This window comes from Netta rufina, assembly GCF_964035555.1.
Source record: "Netta rufina genome assembly, chromosome: 1".
Lineage (NCBI taxonomy): Eukaryota > Metazoa > Chordata > Aves > Anseriformes > Anatidae > Netta > Netta rufina.
In genome coordinates, this window is record NC_140123.1 from 162,569,172 (window position 1) to 162,586,812 (window position 17,641).

Consider the following 17,641-nt stretch of genomic DNA (forward strand, 5'->3'; position numbering starts at 1 on the left):
GCGCGGGGAGGACTACAAGTCCCGGCGTGCCTTGCGCCGGGCGGCGGCGGCGGGGCGCGCCGGGAGTTGTAGTCCTGCGCGGCGCAGGGCTGGGCTGGGCCGGGCCGGGCCGCGTCGCTCGGGGCCGGGCGGCCGCTCGCCGCCGCTGAGGCGGGCGGAGCCGGCGGCGCCCCCATGGCGGCGGCGGCGGAGCGGACGGACGAGCTGGTGCGGGAGTATCTGCTCTTCCGCGGCTTCACCGCCGCCCTCAAGCAGCTGGACGCCGAGATCAAGGCGGACCGCGAGAAGGGCTTCCGGGTGAGGCAGGGCCGGGGCCGCGGGGCGCCGGGGGGGGGGCCTAAAATAGGGCCCGGGGGGAAGGGGGTGGAAAAGGGCGTCCCGAGGGGCTGGGGGGTCCCAGAGGGGCTGGGGGGTCCCGAGAGGGGCAGCCGAGCCTCGCACGGATCCGCCTCAGCAGCCGCCCTCAGCCTGGGCTCCAGGGTCCTGTGTTTTGGGGGCAGGTTTTGGCCCCAAGGGCTCCCCCAGCCGCACGGGGCGCCCCCATCGCCGCCGGGCCTCGCCCGCACCGCAGAAGGGCCAGCAGGGAGCCGTGTCCCGCTAATAGCTGGCACTCCAAAGTGCTTCAGAGCTGCCCGTGCAGCGGGGCTTTCTTCCTCTTTCTGGGCTCCCTCTCGGCTGGCTCGGTACCGTTTTTCCCTTTAGCCTATAAATAACGCGCTTTTCCAAGCACTGCGCTCGAGTTTTCAACACGTAGCGATGTTATTCCTGGTGCCTCGCTACCCGTCAGCTTTTAGAAGAAGTGGAAACGCTTTGCTTGCTTGCTTGCTTTAAAAAAAAGCAGCCACAAACACCCGTGTTTAACAGAATGTAATCTTGTCAAAAACTGCCCGTGGTCTCTCAGCCGATGCATACGGCCTGGCTTGGCGCGTTACTTGTGGCATTCCTCCTGGAGTTAAAGCTCCTCGGCGTTAAGTCACAGAAAGTCTCGCGTGCCAGACAGCCCACACATGACCGCGGTCTCCCCCGTTTTGCCCCCTTCAGGTGGACAAGATAGTGGACCAGCTGCAGCAGTTCGTTCAGAGCTACGACCTGGCGGCCCTGCGGGATTACTGGAGCTACCTGGACCGGCGCCTTTTCAGCCGTTTGGAAGACGTGTACCGGCCCACGGTGAACAAGCTGAAAACCAGCTTATTCCGATACTACCTCGTCCATACTGTTCAGGTGGTGGTGGTTCAATCTTTTTAGGCTTCTGATTTTAAGGAAAAAAAATATCCTGGTGTCTGAAACCAGAGCAAGGAAATACCCTGAGAGCCTCTGACCCGCCTGGTGGGTCAGGGACAAGCAATTCATGAGAATTCATCAGAGTGTGGTGAAGAGTTTGACGCAGACTCACATGATGGGCTTGCAGGCAGGAGGACAGGGAAGCTGAGATGGGAGGGGAATTTGGTTAGCTGGCAGCAAGGTATTTGCTCAGCCACAAAGGCAGGCTCAGGCCGTGGCAGATGGGATGGCTGAACTGGCAGCTCAGTCCTGCTCAGGCTCTGTTAATATCGTGGATACCAGCAGAGACCATAAGGTTCTTAAATGTCTGCTCATGGGGCATTCACTGAGAACACGGGAGGACAAGGTCAGTGCTTGAAGTAGTCTTCTAAAGTTGAGGAAACAGTCAAAAAAACCCAAAATCTGTATATAGGCAAGTGTAATTAGCTGCACTGTTGCAGAATAAGGAGTGCCTTAGCAGGCAGCAGTAGGGTAGAGAAGGGCCTTCTGTGGCGTTAGGGATCAACAGATGGGCTTGTTGGTATTCCTTCCGCTGTAACCTGCTGGCAGGGCTCAGCCAGTCCTTACAGGGACTGGGGTTCCTAAAGAATCAAGAAAGCTGGAAGGTCTAGAAGAAGAAAAACGGACATTTGGAGTCGGTGGAGTTCTCTTTTAGTTTATAAAAGAGGAGAGAGGGGAGATGTGAGCTTCAAATCTGGACAAGTAATGTGGGAGAGAAAGTGAAAGTGTTTTTGTCTGCTCTGAATAGAACAGAAAATAATGATACCTTAGGAAAGTGAAAGAAAGATAGTACACAGCATTGGCAAGCAGGGTACACAAACACCTGTCAACAATTCATGTTTAATTTCTTACAATTTACGAGCAGTACTTCCACCTCGATTCCGTTCCTGGACTGAAAATCTGAAATGATGGATGTTGGTGGAGGAGTCAAAATGTAACGCATGTTTCTGGAAGCGTGGTTTCTCGTGTTTTGTTGTCTTGCCCTGTGCTTACCTTGGAGTGTGATCGTCATGTCTGGATAACGAATCAGATCAATTTTTTTTCAGGCTACATCCATAGTAGAATTGAGTAATTTGAAGTATATTTTGGGCTTGTATGTCACCACTTGTGTCTTACGTGAGTGGACAAACTGCACTGGGTTAGCTGGAAATTGCCAAGGAGCTAGCTTGATTTTCCGCAGCCTTTAAACAAGACTGTGGTGACTGGAAGGGATGTTGGATGAAGTGCCTTTGGGAGCTTCTGGCATTTGGGCAATTCTTTTGTTCTCACATGAGCCTTAATTCTGAGCGGTAGCTCTTAGGGTGTCCATCAGGCACTGCTGCTTAGGACCCGTGCAGAGCTGTGAGTGGAGGTGTGAGCGCTGTTCTCCTGTGTTTCAGAGCGGCCGCAATGACAAGGCGCAGGAGTTCTTCCTCAAGCAGGCCTCCGAGCTCCAGAACCAGGCGGAGTGGAAGGATTGGTTTGTCCTGCCCTTCCTCCCTGCCCCAGACTCCAACCCCACCTTTGCCACGTATTTCTCACGCCAGTGGGCAGATACATTCATCGTGTCCCTGCACAACTTCCTGAGCGTCTTATTTCAGTGCATGCATATCCTTTTCTGCAACTAAGAGTTAAATCTCCCCGGCCCCGGTGTTACGCTGACTCTCAGCAGCGGTGCCAAGAATACAGGATTGCAGAACCTTCTGCTTCCAGGTGATTGCTTAGAGCCAAGCCTTAATAGGAAGCTGGTGTTTACCAGAGGATGTCGGAATAGTTATTATTCAATTTCAATAGTTATTATTCAATTACCTGATGATACGTTATATTCCCTGGGCACAAACAATTGTGGTTGCTGCTGATGCTGAGCTCATCCCTATGCCAGTGACGAGGAGAGCAGTCAGAAATCTTATATGAAACGCTTTTCCTGGTCACTTGGCGTACAAAACAGGCATGCAGCCTTGGGTCCTCGCCCATAACTAAACCAGCCTCTCCTGTTAGACCCTCCTGGGGGCATCCATTCACAAAGCTGTGCAGTGACAGCCCAATATAGTAGGGAAGCTCAGCATTAGCAGTAAGTCTTTTGTCCCACACTGCAGAGGCCTGTGTTGCCTGGTAGTGCTGGTTTTTAGAATTAAGCCAGCTGTGCACAAGCTGTTGCCTTGAGTTTTTCTTTAACATTTCTCACCAGTGCCAGTCATTTTGAACTTTGAAGCTGAATGTCACAGGAGCAGTCTCATACAAGAAGAAAATGAATCCTTGCGGCATAAGGTGAGAACCGAAGTCGCTCCATACTTGCTGACTATAAGGCTGTGAGTTTTGTGAAGCTGGTTCTGTCTGTCCAAGCAAATTGTATCTCCTCAATTTAGAGCAGTTATTCCAAGGGACGTTCTTGCAGAAATCCTTTGTTATTTTGGTTTATCTTTGAACTGTCTCCAGCAAGCCGAGGGCTGTGATCATATGATGATTAGTACAACGTCTGTAGGACATTCCTGGGCCTCTGCTGGAGGCGTCTGTCCCTCTCCCTGTGCCGTCTGATGGGTGCAGATCCTGTGCAATGCCTTTTCTGCTATGCTGCAAATTCTGCCAGGCTGAAACTAATGGCAGGTTAAGTGCACGTATGACTGACTTTGGAGTAAAACTCACAGAGTGCTCACAGTCACCTCCAGAACTGAGCTGACAGCGCAATAGAAAATGGCAATAACTTAGGGTGAAGAGGCAGAAAACAGTACATCTGACGTGGCCACTTTACCGCAGCTGAAGTGCACTTAAAGTAATTTAAATCAACTAATGCAACTATTGTTGTGAATATCTGTTTCCCAGTTCTAGACCCTGCTGGAAGAAAGGCTGAACTGCTCCAACAAAGTGTCACCCAGTTCAGTGTCTTCTTTTTGACAGTAACATCCACAGGTCTTTAGAGAAAAGGTGTAAGAAAATACGATGTGTCAGTCCTTTCCAAGTACAATCTCCCATTAGAGAGACTTGGGAGATGTACAATTTAAGAACCTTCTAAACTACAGATCACATCTGGCTGATCTTGTACAAGTGGGAAACCTTATTCATGTAAGCAGGACTTTAGTTTCACTTGAAACAGACCATGAAACATTTCTCCCTAAATGAATGCTTCAGTAATTTAAGTTTTGTGCTTTACCCTCCTGTGTTACAAAACATTGTCCTGTGTTGTGCTACAGCTGTTCAGGTAACTGAGCAACTCTGTGTTCATCTGTCCTAAAATGTTGAAATAAAATAGAAAAACTTACCTCAAAACGGAGGTTTTATGGCTCAAGAAAAGCAAGGTTTGGCACTCTGCGCTGTGTGGGGTCAGTAGAGCAGGAAAACTACCAGGGCAGATCTGCAAAGATGGTCAGTGAATAAGGAGGGGAGGACAGGGTGTGTTTTGAACTAGAACTCTTATTTCTTCCAATTTCGTATTCTGCACTTCTGGTCAGATTGAAGCTGGGTGGAGGGGTAGGTTGTTTTTGTTTTGTCTTGCTTTTGATTTATGTCACAAACTGGACAAGTGTTCTCTATCAGAGATAAAGCTAGACCTTTTTGAAGAATTGCTCAAGCTAGAAAGGGAAACAGCTACCTCTAGAATACAAGCTTAAATGAAAATGGTGTGAATAAATACTGAACTCGGTGGTTGGGATTATGTAGTGATCTCAATTTCACTGTTGAAACTGAATGCAAATGCATGAATTGCATCCTGGGTTTCTAAAGCTCCTTATTTTTGTTATTGCTTTTCTGAAGTACTGTGATAAAAGGACAAATGAGAGTTGTGTCTGAAAAACAAATACACGGAAAGGCCTGAGGAACTCATCACACAAACAAGAGTCACAGGCATCAACCACATCTGTCACAGAAAGAGGCTTCCTGAGGTTCCTGTCTGCGCAGGGGAAAGAGAAAAATGTTTCCTTCTCTGTAATGTGGAGATAAATCTCTCTGTCATGCTTGGGAGGGAGCTGAGCAGGATGTGGAGCTGGATTTTCAGGACGGCCTGATGGTGTTGGCCTCAGCACGCCCTGCCAGCTTGCCAAACCCTTGGCTGTGGGAGGAAGGCGACTTCCCAGGCTCGCTGCCTGCACATCACCACCACCAGGCACGTGCACTGCCCTGGCCTTGAACCGCCTGCGTGGAGCAGCAGGCTGAGCAGTTGTACCCTGGCCAATGCTGCTTTCCCGTCCCCGTTAATGCTGCTGCAGCAACAGCCCAAGAGGACTGAAGGGTTTTAAGCCAGCTCCAATTTCATACATGTGAAGTGCTGGTTGTTCCCACTGCTTGGACTGATGTGCTCAGCCGGTCAGGGCAACTTTCTGCCTTCCCCACCCTCGTAGGGCTGGTGAAATAAAAGGAACAAACAACTTCAGCAAGTGGGAAGGAGGCGAATCTTGGTGAAACTTCTGCTGACTTGGCTCTCCCTTCTCTTGCAGCTTTTTGCTTTGCAGGCTGAATCCTCCCGCATGAAGAAAGAGGAACTGGAAGTGGAAGAAGCAGTTGTGCATCACAAGCTGCCTGCGTATGTGGCCAACATGGATCGACTGGGGGACTCTGAGCTGTGAGTGCCTGCAGGGGAGGAGCTGGGACAGAGCCTGCTGCTTTTATTGGGTCACTTCCTCGTTTTGTGCCCTGGGAATCATTGCAGAAACACATCCTGGCAGAAATCATCTCCCACCTTTAGAGAGATTCTCACTGAGCAGGGAGGGCCCAAGCACATGCAGAAGTTGTTCTGCTTTGGTCTCACCGTTAGACCAGGGTATTTTGGGCAGGCAGAACGCTGCTAACAGTGTAATACCCCACAGTGTTGCTCAGATGAAGCGGATTGTCTCTTAATTCCTGTTTTCTGTAGTGGCTGTGGTGCAGTGTGTGTGTACTGTATTGTTTGTAGATGTTGCTCCTTTGTCACCTAAAGGGGTCGTCGTTATGCAGAGATGGGCTTTCTTTTGCAAAGGCAAGAAGAGAAAGGGAGTTTCTATTCCATGAGGCTCAGTTACGTATGGAACTCCCAATAAATCTACAGTTAAAGTGTGTTTTGTGGCTACATCTGTTGTATTCCTCTCTGCAGAGAAGAGGCAACATACCCAGTGATACAGGTTGATTGTTTAAACCTGTCTTCCCTTAGTATGCAGTTATGTGAAGCAAGTCTGCACGTCTCAGTCCTCCAGAAGCATCAGTCCCCCAGAGGTTCAAACAGTTTTTTGCTGGGTCATCTTTTACCAGGCTGTCTGGCTGCACTTTCATGTTCTGTTTGTTTATTTTTCAGCGATATGACCTGCAGCCAGAGGAGCACTGCACATTCTCTTCAGTCCCGTGGAGGCTTTCTCTCCTCTTTCCTCTCCCAGAGCAAAAAGGGCCCATCCAGACCAGCTCAGCCGAGTGGGGCTTCTCCAACACAGCAGCATGCTGCCAGTCTTGGGAAGAAAGAACCAGCAAATCACCAGGTGATTCTCAACTGAATTGACTGAAAGGTGCTCAGTAGCCAAGGAGTTAGCTTGCAGCACAGCACTGCTCCAAGCTTTTGCTTTCACCTGGAAGAAAAGTCATTTTCTTCCTTGAACGTGTACACTGGGTGTGAGTGCACTGCAAGAACAGCTGATGATGTCTGGTGGCTTGTAAAGCCCTTGTGGATGCCTGGTTTCTTTGCCTCGTCTTTTGCTCTTTTTTCCACAGCCTGATGCAAACATAACTTTGCCAAATCATTCCTGCCTTCCAGAGTGCCAAAGGAAAAGAAGGAGCAGTGACCTGTAAGGATGGGAAGAGCCACTTCAGCGGGTTAGCAGCGGGTGAGTCGAGCTCCCTGCAGCAGCGGCAGAAGCGCTTGCAAGAGCACGGGAAGGAAAGGAGAGAGCTGCTGTCAAAAGGGACCTTTCAGGTACTGGGCAACACCGCAAAGCTGGGAAGTGGAGGGCTGCCATTTTGTGTTATTTTTTTTATGTTGGGCAGTAAAACAAATGCAAGTATTCCCACTAAGCTTCTGGAATGCTGCTCCAATCAGCTGTATCAAAGGTTAATCTCTGTAGTTAATCAGCTCCTTCCACTCTCAGATTATTTCTGTGTTCCTGGAAGGGACTCAGTGCTGACATTTCAAAGGGAAGAAGAATTGTTGCATGTCATGGTCTTGTTAACCGCCTTGTCCTGGAGAGGGCATGTTTCATCCACCTTAGTGGCTGTTATGTCCAAGTACCTTGTTATAATCCACCTGCCTCAGTAACAGTGGGCTCGGCTCACCCATACTACAGAAGTGAGCAATTGTAAGACAGACGTAAAAGATCAAGAATTCACATACATAAATAATGCTGTTCCAAAGAGTCCTGCAGCATGGATTGCAGAATCTGTTTTCTCTCCTCCCTGTCAGCTGTGTTCTCAGGCTGGTTTGTGCAGGCTCTGTGGGACAGCGGAAAATTGCAAGCTTTCCTGGATAGGAGTAGAAATATCCTTCATAGCAATGTTTTGGAGTCTTCTGCACCACGTGTTGCAGTTTTGTGTGGGGCTGTGCCCTGCTTTCTATGTAATAAAATAATAAAACTATGTCCTGGGTTTTAACTGCTGAAGGTCAGTGGAGTGCTGCTGTTCACACCCATGTTGTCTGGCTTTTAGCAGCCACGTGTGTTTTGGAATGGAGCTTAGGAGGAATGGGTGGTAACAGCTCAGTCATGTTTATTTTGGCTATATGAGACTCTCCGCTGGGGGAGAGGTGGTGCTGAGGGACTGTTGCTTATCAGCTGATGGGCATGGCTGTTCTGCGTAGGGTGTGCTGCTTTGGAGTGATGTTATTACACCAATGAGTGCTCCGGGCTATGAGAGAACTTTGTTCTTCGTGGCTCATCTAAAAGACTAATTAAGCACTGGTCAGAGTGTTGCAAACCCTGGCTGCCTAGCAAGTATCCTTTGACTTTACTTTTGCTGTGATGTTCCGGGTTAAGGCGGTGTCTTTCTGCCTTTGTGAAAGTTGTGTCTGGTCGTCTTGGGGAAGCTGATACTGTTTAGCTTTCTGTTGTTCTCAAAGCATGAGTCAAAAAGGAAGCTGGAAGGCTGCACTGTTTCTCTGATATGAGTGTCATTCATCGGTTATCTCCCCACGTTAACGCAGAGCAAGGCGTTCTTGGATTTCTTTCCCAGCCTTTTCCTGCTTTGTGAATTGTGATGATTTGTTTATGCAGCATTTAACTTACTGCTCAAGATACAGCACTACTATAAATAAGGCAAGGATGTGTTAGGGAACATTACCATGCAGACTTCTCAAGCGTTTCATCTTCAGAGGATGGTGTAGCTAAGGGTTGCTTGCAAACATTTTGCTGACTCGCGCACTGTATCTGCTCCTAGTGGCAAGGGAAGACTAAGGTGCTTTCAGAGACTTCTGTGTGCTGCAGTGGATATCTTGTTTCACTCAGATGCTTTTACCTCCTAAAAATCCATTTGTTCCAACTCCCGTCTGTCCTGTCAAATTGGGTTTTAAACTTCTGGACTCATGTTGACTGTAGTTGGCATCATCTGACTGCAGTGATCGCCACGTTGTGCACAGACCAGATCCCTGCTGACAAGCATAATCTATCCACCGTGGCTCACCGTCCTCCGAGAACTCTTGTGCAGACTGACCACAGACTTTACATTGCTGTATACAAGAATTCTTTGAAATCTGATGATTTGATTGTTAGTCTGTACTTGACCAGCATCAAAATGGGTCTCTGATATCAGCTGAGGTCTGCTGAACAGAGATGCTGCAATTCCTTGAATTCCTGTTTGAAGGTGTATGGCTGGCCTTGCGGGGGGCGTATAAGGGACTCTACGACTAACGGGGCCACATCAAATGGCACAGCCGTGCAGTGCCCCCATCACTGTGCTCAGGAGGAAGGTCTCTGACAGAAGGGGAGTTGAGCTGACAGTGCTTCTGTTTCAGTACAGCTGTTGTTCTTTCTCTTAACAGGAGGAGTGGCTGAAAAGCTTGGCCTGGAGATACTGCTTCCGTATATTTCACACAGGATTTCTTCCTGCAGGGCCAAAGTGCTGAGAAGAAAACGGATATTAGCACACCTGAGACAGAGCCGTGCTCAGAGCTGCAAGCTGACCAAGCAGAGACTTCAGCCAAAATGCCCACCAGTGGTACAGAGGCTGTGGGGGTCCGACAGGAGCAGCCTTTCATCGTCCTGAGCCAGGAGGAGTACGGGGAGCACCATTCGTCCATCATGTACTGCAGGTAACAGGCTGGCAGAGGAAGGCTTTCTCCTAGAAGCTTCTCCAGAGGATCAGCTCTGTCTGGCTTGTTTCTCCCAGCCTCTGTTCTGCCCAGCACATTGTGCGTGTACTCTTGGTTGTAGGGCAGCTGAGTTGCTGTGACTGACAATAGTACATAGCTTGTGCATTGAGAATTGGCAAAGATTTTTGTGATAGGGAAATGCCAGCCAGGAGTAAACTGCCTGGGAAAGCCTGTTGGTATTGCTGAAGGCTCTATGCTTTGCGTGTGGAGCTCTAGTGCTTCATTGCACTGGTTGTTGTAGGAGAGGAAGGATTACTGGGCTATCTGCCTGCATCTAAGAACTTCAGGGAGAAAAATACCCAGTCATTTTCTTTCTGCACGCAGGGTTGATTGTTCTGGACGGAGGGTGGCCAGCTTGGATGTGGATGGAGTCATCAAAGTGTGGACTTTTAACCCAATAATGCAAACTAAAGCTTCATCTATTTCTAAGTCTCCGCTGCTGTCTCTGGAATGGGCAACCAAGCGTGATCGGCTGGTGAGTAGCCTGTGCGTGCTGAGACTCAGGAGTCCCAGCAGATGATTTGGAGCTCAGTTGTTGTGTGCTGCACGTTAACTTCTAGGTGGCTGCACTGCAGATAAAATCAGGACAACAGTTAGTTTCTGCTTTAGGGAGAACTGAAGCCTGTAGGGTCTTATAAAAGCCAGGGAGTGAGGAGTGTGCTCTGTATTTTGCAAGAAACTCAGTACTGCTTGCCCTGAGGCAGAAGTTCTCAAGCTGCAGCACGTGGGCAGCTGCAGGAAAGAAGCAGCTCCTTTAAGAGAAGTGCCTTTCTGCAGGCAGTCACTTGTAAGGGCAAGCAGAGGCACAGCAGCCTGTGGGAAGGCAGCAGCAGGGAGCTGTAGAGCTTCACTCTCAGCCTGAGCCAGTGAACAGAGAGAGCAAGGTTGTGCTGTTAGCATCCTGGCTTGTGCAGGTGTCAGAAGGTGTCCAGTTTTACTCTGGTGCCTCACACAGCTAGGGGTTGGTGCTTGCATAAGGACTTGGAAGCTTGTTTAGATGCCAAGACAGTTTAAATGTTTGCCATAGCACCTGTCCTTTAATCCTGTTCCTAGAGAGGAGCCTTAAATTGCCTGCGTTCTGCTGAGTCCTAGAACTGCTGCTGGTGTTCGCTGCCTTCCCTTGGCTGTGTGACACAGCGGGCCTGCAACTGAGGGCATATCATTCACGTTCTGGCACCGACGGCGTGCTGCTGCTAATCCTAAATGCCAGTGGTGAAGAGCTGGTGCTACAGCTCATCTCTTCCATTTCTTTTACTCTTAGAAAGGAGATGTCCATACAGTTGTTAATGATTTCTTTTGCTTTGTGGGGTTTATTTCCTTCTCCTGTGGAGAGATTCTTCTTTCTGAAATGCATGGGGATTCAGCAGCAATTCAGGCTGTGAAGTGAGAAGGATCCTGCTTGCTTAATTTTCTTGGATAATGCATCCCTCCATGGTTTTTCTTTTGATTTAAATTGTAACACCACTGAGAAAGCATGTGTGAGCCCTTCTGAGTAATTTCATTCTCCCCTGGATGAAAGGAGGTGGCTTCTACTTAGCTGTTTCCTGAACATATATTGATCCTGTGTTACTCTTTCCTTGCTCCCCTAGATACTGAGACTCCACGTGCATTTTGCATATGTTGAGCCATACTCCAGAAAGTGGCTTGTTCTCTACCTTGGTGCTTACCAGATCTTTTTCTTAAAATTTCTGGAGAGCAGCGCTTTAATCCTGATTCCTGTGACTTTAGAGTAGTCCTACTCAGCATGATGTCCACAGAAAGACAGGATGTACCTAGTGGAATTACATATAACTGCAATGTATGAATGCAGAAAAAAATGTGTGGTGTTGGTAGTTGCTGGACAGCATCGCTGTGCTCCTCACTCACATTCCTTCCATCTCCTCCTTGCTGGTTTCAAGCTGCTGCTTGGCAGTGGAGTCGGGACGGTTCGTCTTTATGACACAGAAGCGAAGAAGAATCTCTGTGAAATCAGCATTGATGAAGACATGCCCAGGTAAGCCTGGAATATTGGTTGTATGTGTGGGCATCTGTATGTACACGTATGTACACGTATACGTACGGGTGTACATGCACATGTATATGTTTGTGTGTGTGTATTTATGTGCATATGTCTTGCTGTTCTTGACTGTGAAGCTTTCAAAGTTTTTTTTGAAGTTTCATCTGCTGTGTTTGGCAGATGAAGTCTCAATGTCCATACTGCTTCCCTGCAACTGCAATGTTACGTAGCTTTTGTGTAGATGGCAATCCTTGTCTGAGCAGCATAAAACTGCTCCGTTACACTGGAGAGACTCAAAATCCACCTAAGCACATGGATCATGCTCTCCTTTATGGTGTGCCTGAGATGGAGGTCCTGTCTTGCAGCATCTTTCTGGCAGAACTAGGAGCTGATTGTTGCTCTTGAGGTGGTTGCTGGAGAGAGGCATTTCACGCTCTCTGCTGTGTTTCAGAATCCTGTCGCTTGCCTGCAGCCCAAGCGGTGCCTCCTTTGTCTGTTCTGCAGCAGCCCAGAGCCCCATCTCGCACGTGGACTTCTCAGCAGTCAGCTCTGGGGGCAAAAGCATGAACCAAGTTCCTGGGAAGCTGTTGCTGTGGGACACTAAAACGATGAAACAGCAGGTATTTGCTGAGTTTGTTTCCTTTCTTAGTCTGCTTGCCAAGAATGTCTTCTGTTTTGATGTGGAGGAGCCTTCTTCCTAAATTGTGCTGACTTTCTTTTCAATGTCTTCCCCCCAAACCTCCTTCCTCTTTTACCATCTGTCACATGTGGGATAAAACAAATTGGTTTGAGCTGTTCTTTGTACCTGCTGGGTTTGGCTGTGTTTTTATGTGTGTGTTTCAGTTTTTATTGATGAATTCTTCAAAATACTCCATGGTCTTGCTTCTTCCCTGCCTGCAGAATTTGTTACTGGCAACCTCTCAAGCGGTTTGAAATGATGCTTTGCTCAGGCTTTTTCATTAAGCTACATTGAAGGGTTTTCTTTACTGCTATTCTCCCTTGCCCTTTCCTCCTCTGCCCCCATGGATATTGGGGCCCATTTGCATCTCCCTAGGGGAGCACTGCGGGGTGAGCATGGTGAATTCATCCCAGCCTGGTGTGCTCCAGCTGCAAGGACTGGAGATAGCAGTAACCACACAATGTGAACTTGTCTGTCTTCAGAACTCTTCTAGCCGTGTATCAAAATGCATTTTAAATCTATTTTTAGGCAAAATGCTTCTCGAGAGAATTAGTCTTAAATCATCTTCTCCATTGTTTCAGTTTAGATGGGTTTTATTCTGGCAGTGCATCCTGGTCTTAACCCTCGCCTTTGCCCTTAAATGCTTTCCCTGATGCATAAGAGAAAGCAGCAAACTCAAGCTCATGTCTGCCAGAAGCTGTTTGTGCAGCTTTGAGGACATTGCTATGAAAGCTGTGTGTTGGCTGAGGTGAAGTGTTGGTTTAGTGTCACAGTAAAATGCAGCTGCCAACCTTGAAGTCGGTGGTCATGAGGTGGAGGAACTGGAGTTCAGGAAGGAGGAACTGCAGAACAAGCACTGCAGTTCTGGTTACGAGAAACCATCTTCCTTCCCTGCACTGGGGTACAGCTCCTCAGCACCCCAGCTCCATTTGAGGTTTCTGGGCACTAACGCAGACTTTCCCTTCCAGCTGCAGTTCTCCCTGGAGCCCGAGCCCATCGCTATTAACTGCACAGCCTTCAACCACAACGGCAACCTGCTGGTCACAGGGGCTGCAGATGGGATCGTTCGTCTCTTTGGTATGTTGGAACTGAGCGGTGAGGTGGCCCCTTGGTGTCCTCGGCTGGCTGCTCCCCCTGCCCAGTATCCTTGCCCTGCCAGCAGGGAGGCAGCTGCGTGACATGACCAAATGCCAAGCTGGAAGGTGTTTCCTCTCCTTCATGATTGCTCTCAGGAGTGAATTGAGATAAACTTTCCCTGGGGGATATTGCCTGGAGGCCCTGGTGGTGCTGCTGGATTTGTTTCCCTCCCGCTTAGGAGCAGAGTTCACTTCCCCTTGAGCCACGTCATCTTGGCTGTGCCATTAATAGCAGTACCACCGCCAGAAGCTGCCTTAAATGAAGGGATTTAGTGTGTGACCTTCTAGTTTGAAGGCAAGGACTTCGTATCAGTCCTTCTTCACTGAGTGGCTTCTGTTTCTCAGGTTCTGTCCTCTTTAGCCTGTCCTCATGGTAAAGGCAGCTTGGGCCTTCCTTCTTCGTGAATAAAGGATCTGCTTTTGCCTCAGCTGCTGAGCTGTGAGGCTACAGTCCCAGGTGGGTGTGAGGACAGAGACAGCAGCAGCTGTAGGAGTGGACAAGACAGCAAGGAGAGGAGGAGAATAAAGGTGCTGGTGTGGATTGGGCACCAAACAACTGCAGTTGATGCTGAGGATGTGAACAGCCCTGTAAAGCTGGAGGGAGAGGTGTTGGAGAATAAGGACAAGGTGCTGAGATTAGATAGGGCTCCCAGAGGCTGATGTAGATGGCTGAGACAGAGTCTGTATCAACATAAAGAGCCTCTCCTCACCCCAGCTCTGTGTGAGCACTGGGAGTGTCTCAGTACTGGTTCTCCCCACAGACATGCAGCAGCACGAGTGCGCCATGAGCTGGAAGGCACACGAGGGGGAAGTCTACTCCGTGGAGTTCAGCTACGATGAGAACACGGTCTACAGCATAGGCGAGGATGGCAAGGTAGGCTGTGTGTGACCTTCCACTGGTCAGCTGCTGGTGGGATCCCTTCTGGAGTCTTCTCCATGTGGTGGGGATAACAGTAAAAACACCCGAAGGCTCTGGAGAACTCGCAGGCTGCTAACTGTGGGCTTAGATACACAGCACCACTCTGCTGCATGCAGTCTCTGAGGAGAGGGTGGCCAGAAAGGGCAGTAGCAGCTGGAGCTGACTCAGACCTTGTCTGCAAATCCTGCTGATGGTGACACATCTCCTTCCTAGGGTATCCATGAGAAGATGACCTTCCTGTGCCCCTGAAATCACCATATTTGAGGTCTGAGGTTCCCTGGGGAGCAGATACTTGATCACTTTGCATGAAATTCCTTGCCAGTAGCTCCCTATTGCTTAACAATAAAGGTGTCAATTTCTTGAGTTCCACAGACCTCAGCAGAAGAGCTTTGGCTCAGGGGGCAGGCTGCCTGAAGGCACAAGTCCTTGGCTGCTGAGAGTTTAGTGAAATCCCAACAGGGTCCTGCACGTAGTGTGGAAGTACTGGTAGGCAGCAGTGCACATGAAGTGCAGGACGTGTTTGCCTGACGAGTAGGCACGCTTATAGCCCTTGCAGCCTGCGTTTTGTAACTACAGCTACTTAGAGATGTGGAAGTGCCATCTTCTGTCTGTGTGAAATAGCCGCTTCTCTTAAAAACTGTGCGTGGCTCTTCTTTTATCCCAGTTAATTAAACTATGGGCTTTTATAATCTGTTTTTGTCATTCTAGTTCATTCAGTGGAATATTCACAAGAGTGGCTTGAAGGTGTCGGAGTATGATCTTCCCAGCGAAGCTACGGGTCCCTTTGTGCTGTCTGGATACAGTGGATACAAGCAAGTCCAGTTCCCACGGGGAAGACTTTTTGCCTTTGACTCTGAGGGGAACTACATGCTGACATGTTCCGCAACTGGGGGAGTCATTTTTAAGGTAAGTCGGCAAAGTGATGGGAAAGTTGAGTCAATGTGTATCAGCACAGGCCACTGCAAGGCAGTTTAGGTGGAATTGTTACTTTGCAGCTGGGGCATTCAGAGCACCCGTGCTAACGTGACCTATGGCTTAAACTTACACAACTGGGCTCTTAGCCTGCCTTGTTCAATTACTGCAGCTTAGCTGATGTCAGAAGCTGAGCTGCTTCAGATCATGTGCTTCTGTCCTGAGACTGAAAATTTGCTTCCTTGTGTGCTACATAAATGTAAACATGCCTCTTTTTTTTTTCTGCTTAATTATGTGCCCTGATAGGGATAAGGATTATGTAGTAGGCTTTGGATTCTGCTCTGGGTACTGCTGCAGCAACTTGCCTCCTTAAATTCTTTTGCTTTTCTTATTGCAGTTGAATGGTGAGGAAAAGGTCCTGGAGAGTTGCCTTTCCCTGGGAGGACACCGAGCTCCTGTTGTCACCGTGGACTGGAGCACAGCCATGGACTGTGGGACCTGCCTCACTGCCTCCATGGACGGGAAGATTAAGTTAACAACCTTACTGGCTCAAAAGTCTTAACCAGAACAGTGCTGAAGGAAAAGAGCAGCAGACTTGGAAAAAAAAAACAGTGTTAACTCCACAGGAACAAATTGCATGGGAGAGAAGGCAAACCACAATCACTCTTCTCATTTTAGCTTTTGCCTCTTGACAGATGTTAGATACATATGCCAAACCACTGTGCAATAGAGTGCCGATCTGGGACCAGATCAGTGGCAGCAGTGAAAAATACAACTCCACTGACCCATTGTGGCAGCTGGGCTCCCTCTGTTAGGGAGTCTTGAAGTAGCACGTGGCTAGAAGGCTGCTGGGATCACGTCGGGGCTTGTGCAGAAGGTGAAGCTGGAGGAGGCATACATGAGGCAGCACAATGTGTGGTGACACAGGTGGCTCAAACTGGAAAGGCCAGTGCAAAACCAGAGTATTCTTCGGGTATAATGTGTTTTTTTTCATTTGTTTGTTTTCATAAAAAGAAATTATTCCCTTGCACTTGATTCCTGTGCTCTGTTCAGCTGTTGCTGGAAAGCATGGAGGTTATTCTGGGCAGTGATGTGCCAAGAACAGGCTCCTGCATGGAGAAAAGACCTTTTTGTTTTCCCCAGGTGCTTCCTGACAACCTCTCAGTGGGAGCTACCAGTGCAAGTCATCCATGAATTAAAATAGCTGCATTGGTTGGGTGTATTGTGTTTCCTTGCAGTGTCTGCCAGGAATTAGAGGAGGGATCCCGAGTCAGACTTCTTGAAATGCTTACATTGGAGATCAGAAACTACATAATGCCTGCTGTACTTGATGGTAGAGAGGAAAGGGGAAGGTAGGACCAGTCTGGCCCTTTATAGTGCTCTGTCCCTAGAGCTGTCTCCTGAAACACTAAATATCAGCTGAGTCAGGGAAGAACAATTGTGTGAGTGGGATGGGCTGAGCAAATGATCCAAGTACACAGGTTCTGCTGGAAGGGTGGCAGGGCATTGATTCTTGGGTAAATGAGAAGTTGCCAGTGTAATTTGTTAAGGAAAAGAATGCACTTCTGATTTCTGCATCTCAAGTCAGAGTGTCTTTGTGCAGTGGAACAGACAAGATCCTCTCTGAGTGATGTTCCATCAGATGTGAATGGAAATAAAATCCCCTTGCTGAGCACCCTCTTCTTTGAGCCCTGACAGAATTCAGCCCGAGTCTGGGCTCCTCTGGCAGCTTGTGGACCAACCAGCCACTAGGTGTCATTAGGCATGAAAGATCAGCCCAAATCTAGGCTGGAGCAAAAGGCCTACATATTTTTACACAACTTTAATGCAAGAACAATCTAGGATTTGTTTTATAAATAGTAAGGTTAGATTGTATGATTTTAACAGCACTTCATCAGAATTTGGTCATCAATTTAAGTCAATTTAACAATGATTTCGATGGAATTTGCTACAGTAGAAACAGTGACTTAGTTAAAAAGTCGGGAATGGCAAGGTTTACCTAAAACTTACTGCAGGGTCCTGGTAGGTGTCTAAATCCAGTCATGTATTTCCAAATTACCCCCTAGAGTGGATTACTCACCCTACTCTGTTGTTGGTGTTTGCCTGCAGCTGAGCTTGTTCCTCGAAGCAGTACCCTGAGAGGTGTCTGAGCAGAGGGGGAGACTGAGGGTGCTGCATGCTGCTGTCCCTGGAGAGCCCACAGGGCTCTCTTCATGAGGCTACTACTTATAAGACCACAAGACGACTGCCTCTTAGCATTTCCATCCTGGCTAGGGTTTGGAGAAGGCAATTTTGGTATTTTTCCCCAACCCTGCCATTCTGGTGCCTTCCACAACGTATGGGGCTGCTCTCCAGGCTCTTCTCTGCCCTTTTTCTTCCTCCCCTGCCTGTACCCCCTTCCCAGGGGGGCTTTATGGTTGGGCTGGGAGCAGCCATGGGAACCTTAACAGCCTGTTCAAGCAGAAGCCCATGTCCCTCAGTTGGAAAAGGA

The 17,641-nt window shown here is 48.7% G+C and overlaps 1 protein-coding gene across 1 annotated transcript; it reads left to right on the forward strand.

The window, feature by feature from the left end:
* The first annotated feature begins 8 nt into the window (after positions 1–8).
* Positions 9–16,180, forward strand: WDR91 (WD repeat domain 91). Its single transcript, XM_084305865.1, has 15 exons — positions 9–297; positions 1,042–1,221; positions 2,661–2,867; positions 3,445–3,528; positions 5,688–5,812; positions 6,518–6,695; positions 6,968–7,126; positions 9,249–9,448; positions 9,833–9,983; positions 11,407–11,501; positions 11,956–12,124; positions 13,152–13,260; positions 14,081–14,193; positions 14,947–15,144; positions 15,548–16,180. Exons 1-15 carry the CDS (start codon positions 175–177, stop codon positions 15,710–15,712), a joined length of 2,256 nt encoding a protein of 751 aa, XP_084161991.1. The 5' UTR covers positions 9–174; the 3' UTR covers positions 15,713–16,180.
* Positions 16,181–17,641: the final 1,461 nt, after the last annotated feature.

Excerpts from the sequence above, each read along its gene's own strand:
- WDR91 (XM_084305865.1), top strand. The coding sequence starts at position 175 with ATGGCGGCGGCGGCGGAGCGGACGGACGAGCTGGTGCGGGAGTATCTG. Across the intron at positions 12,125-13,151 it reads CTAAAACGATGAAACAGCAG|CTGCAGTTCTCCCTGGAGCC; the intron begins GTATTTGCTGAG and ends TTTCCCTTCCAG. Across the intron at positions 14,194-14,946 it reads GCATAGGCGAGGATGGCAAG|TTCATTCAGTGGAATATTCA; the intron begins GTAGGCTGTGTG and ends TTGTCATTCTAG.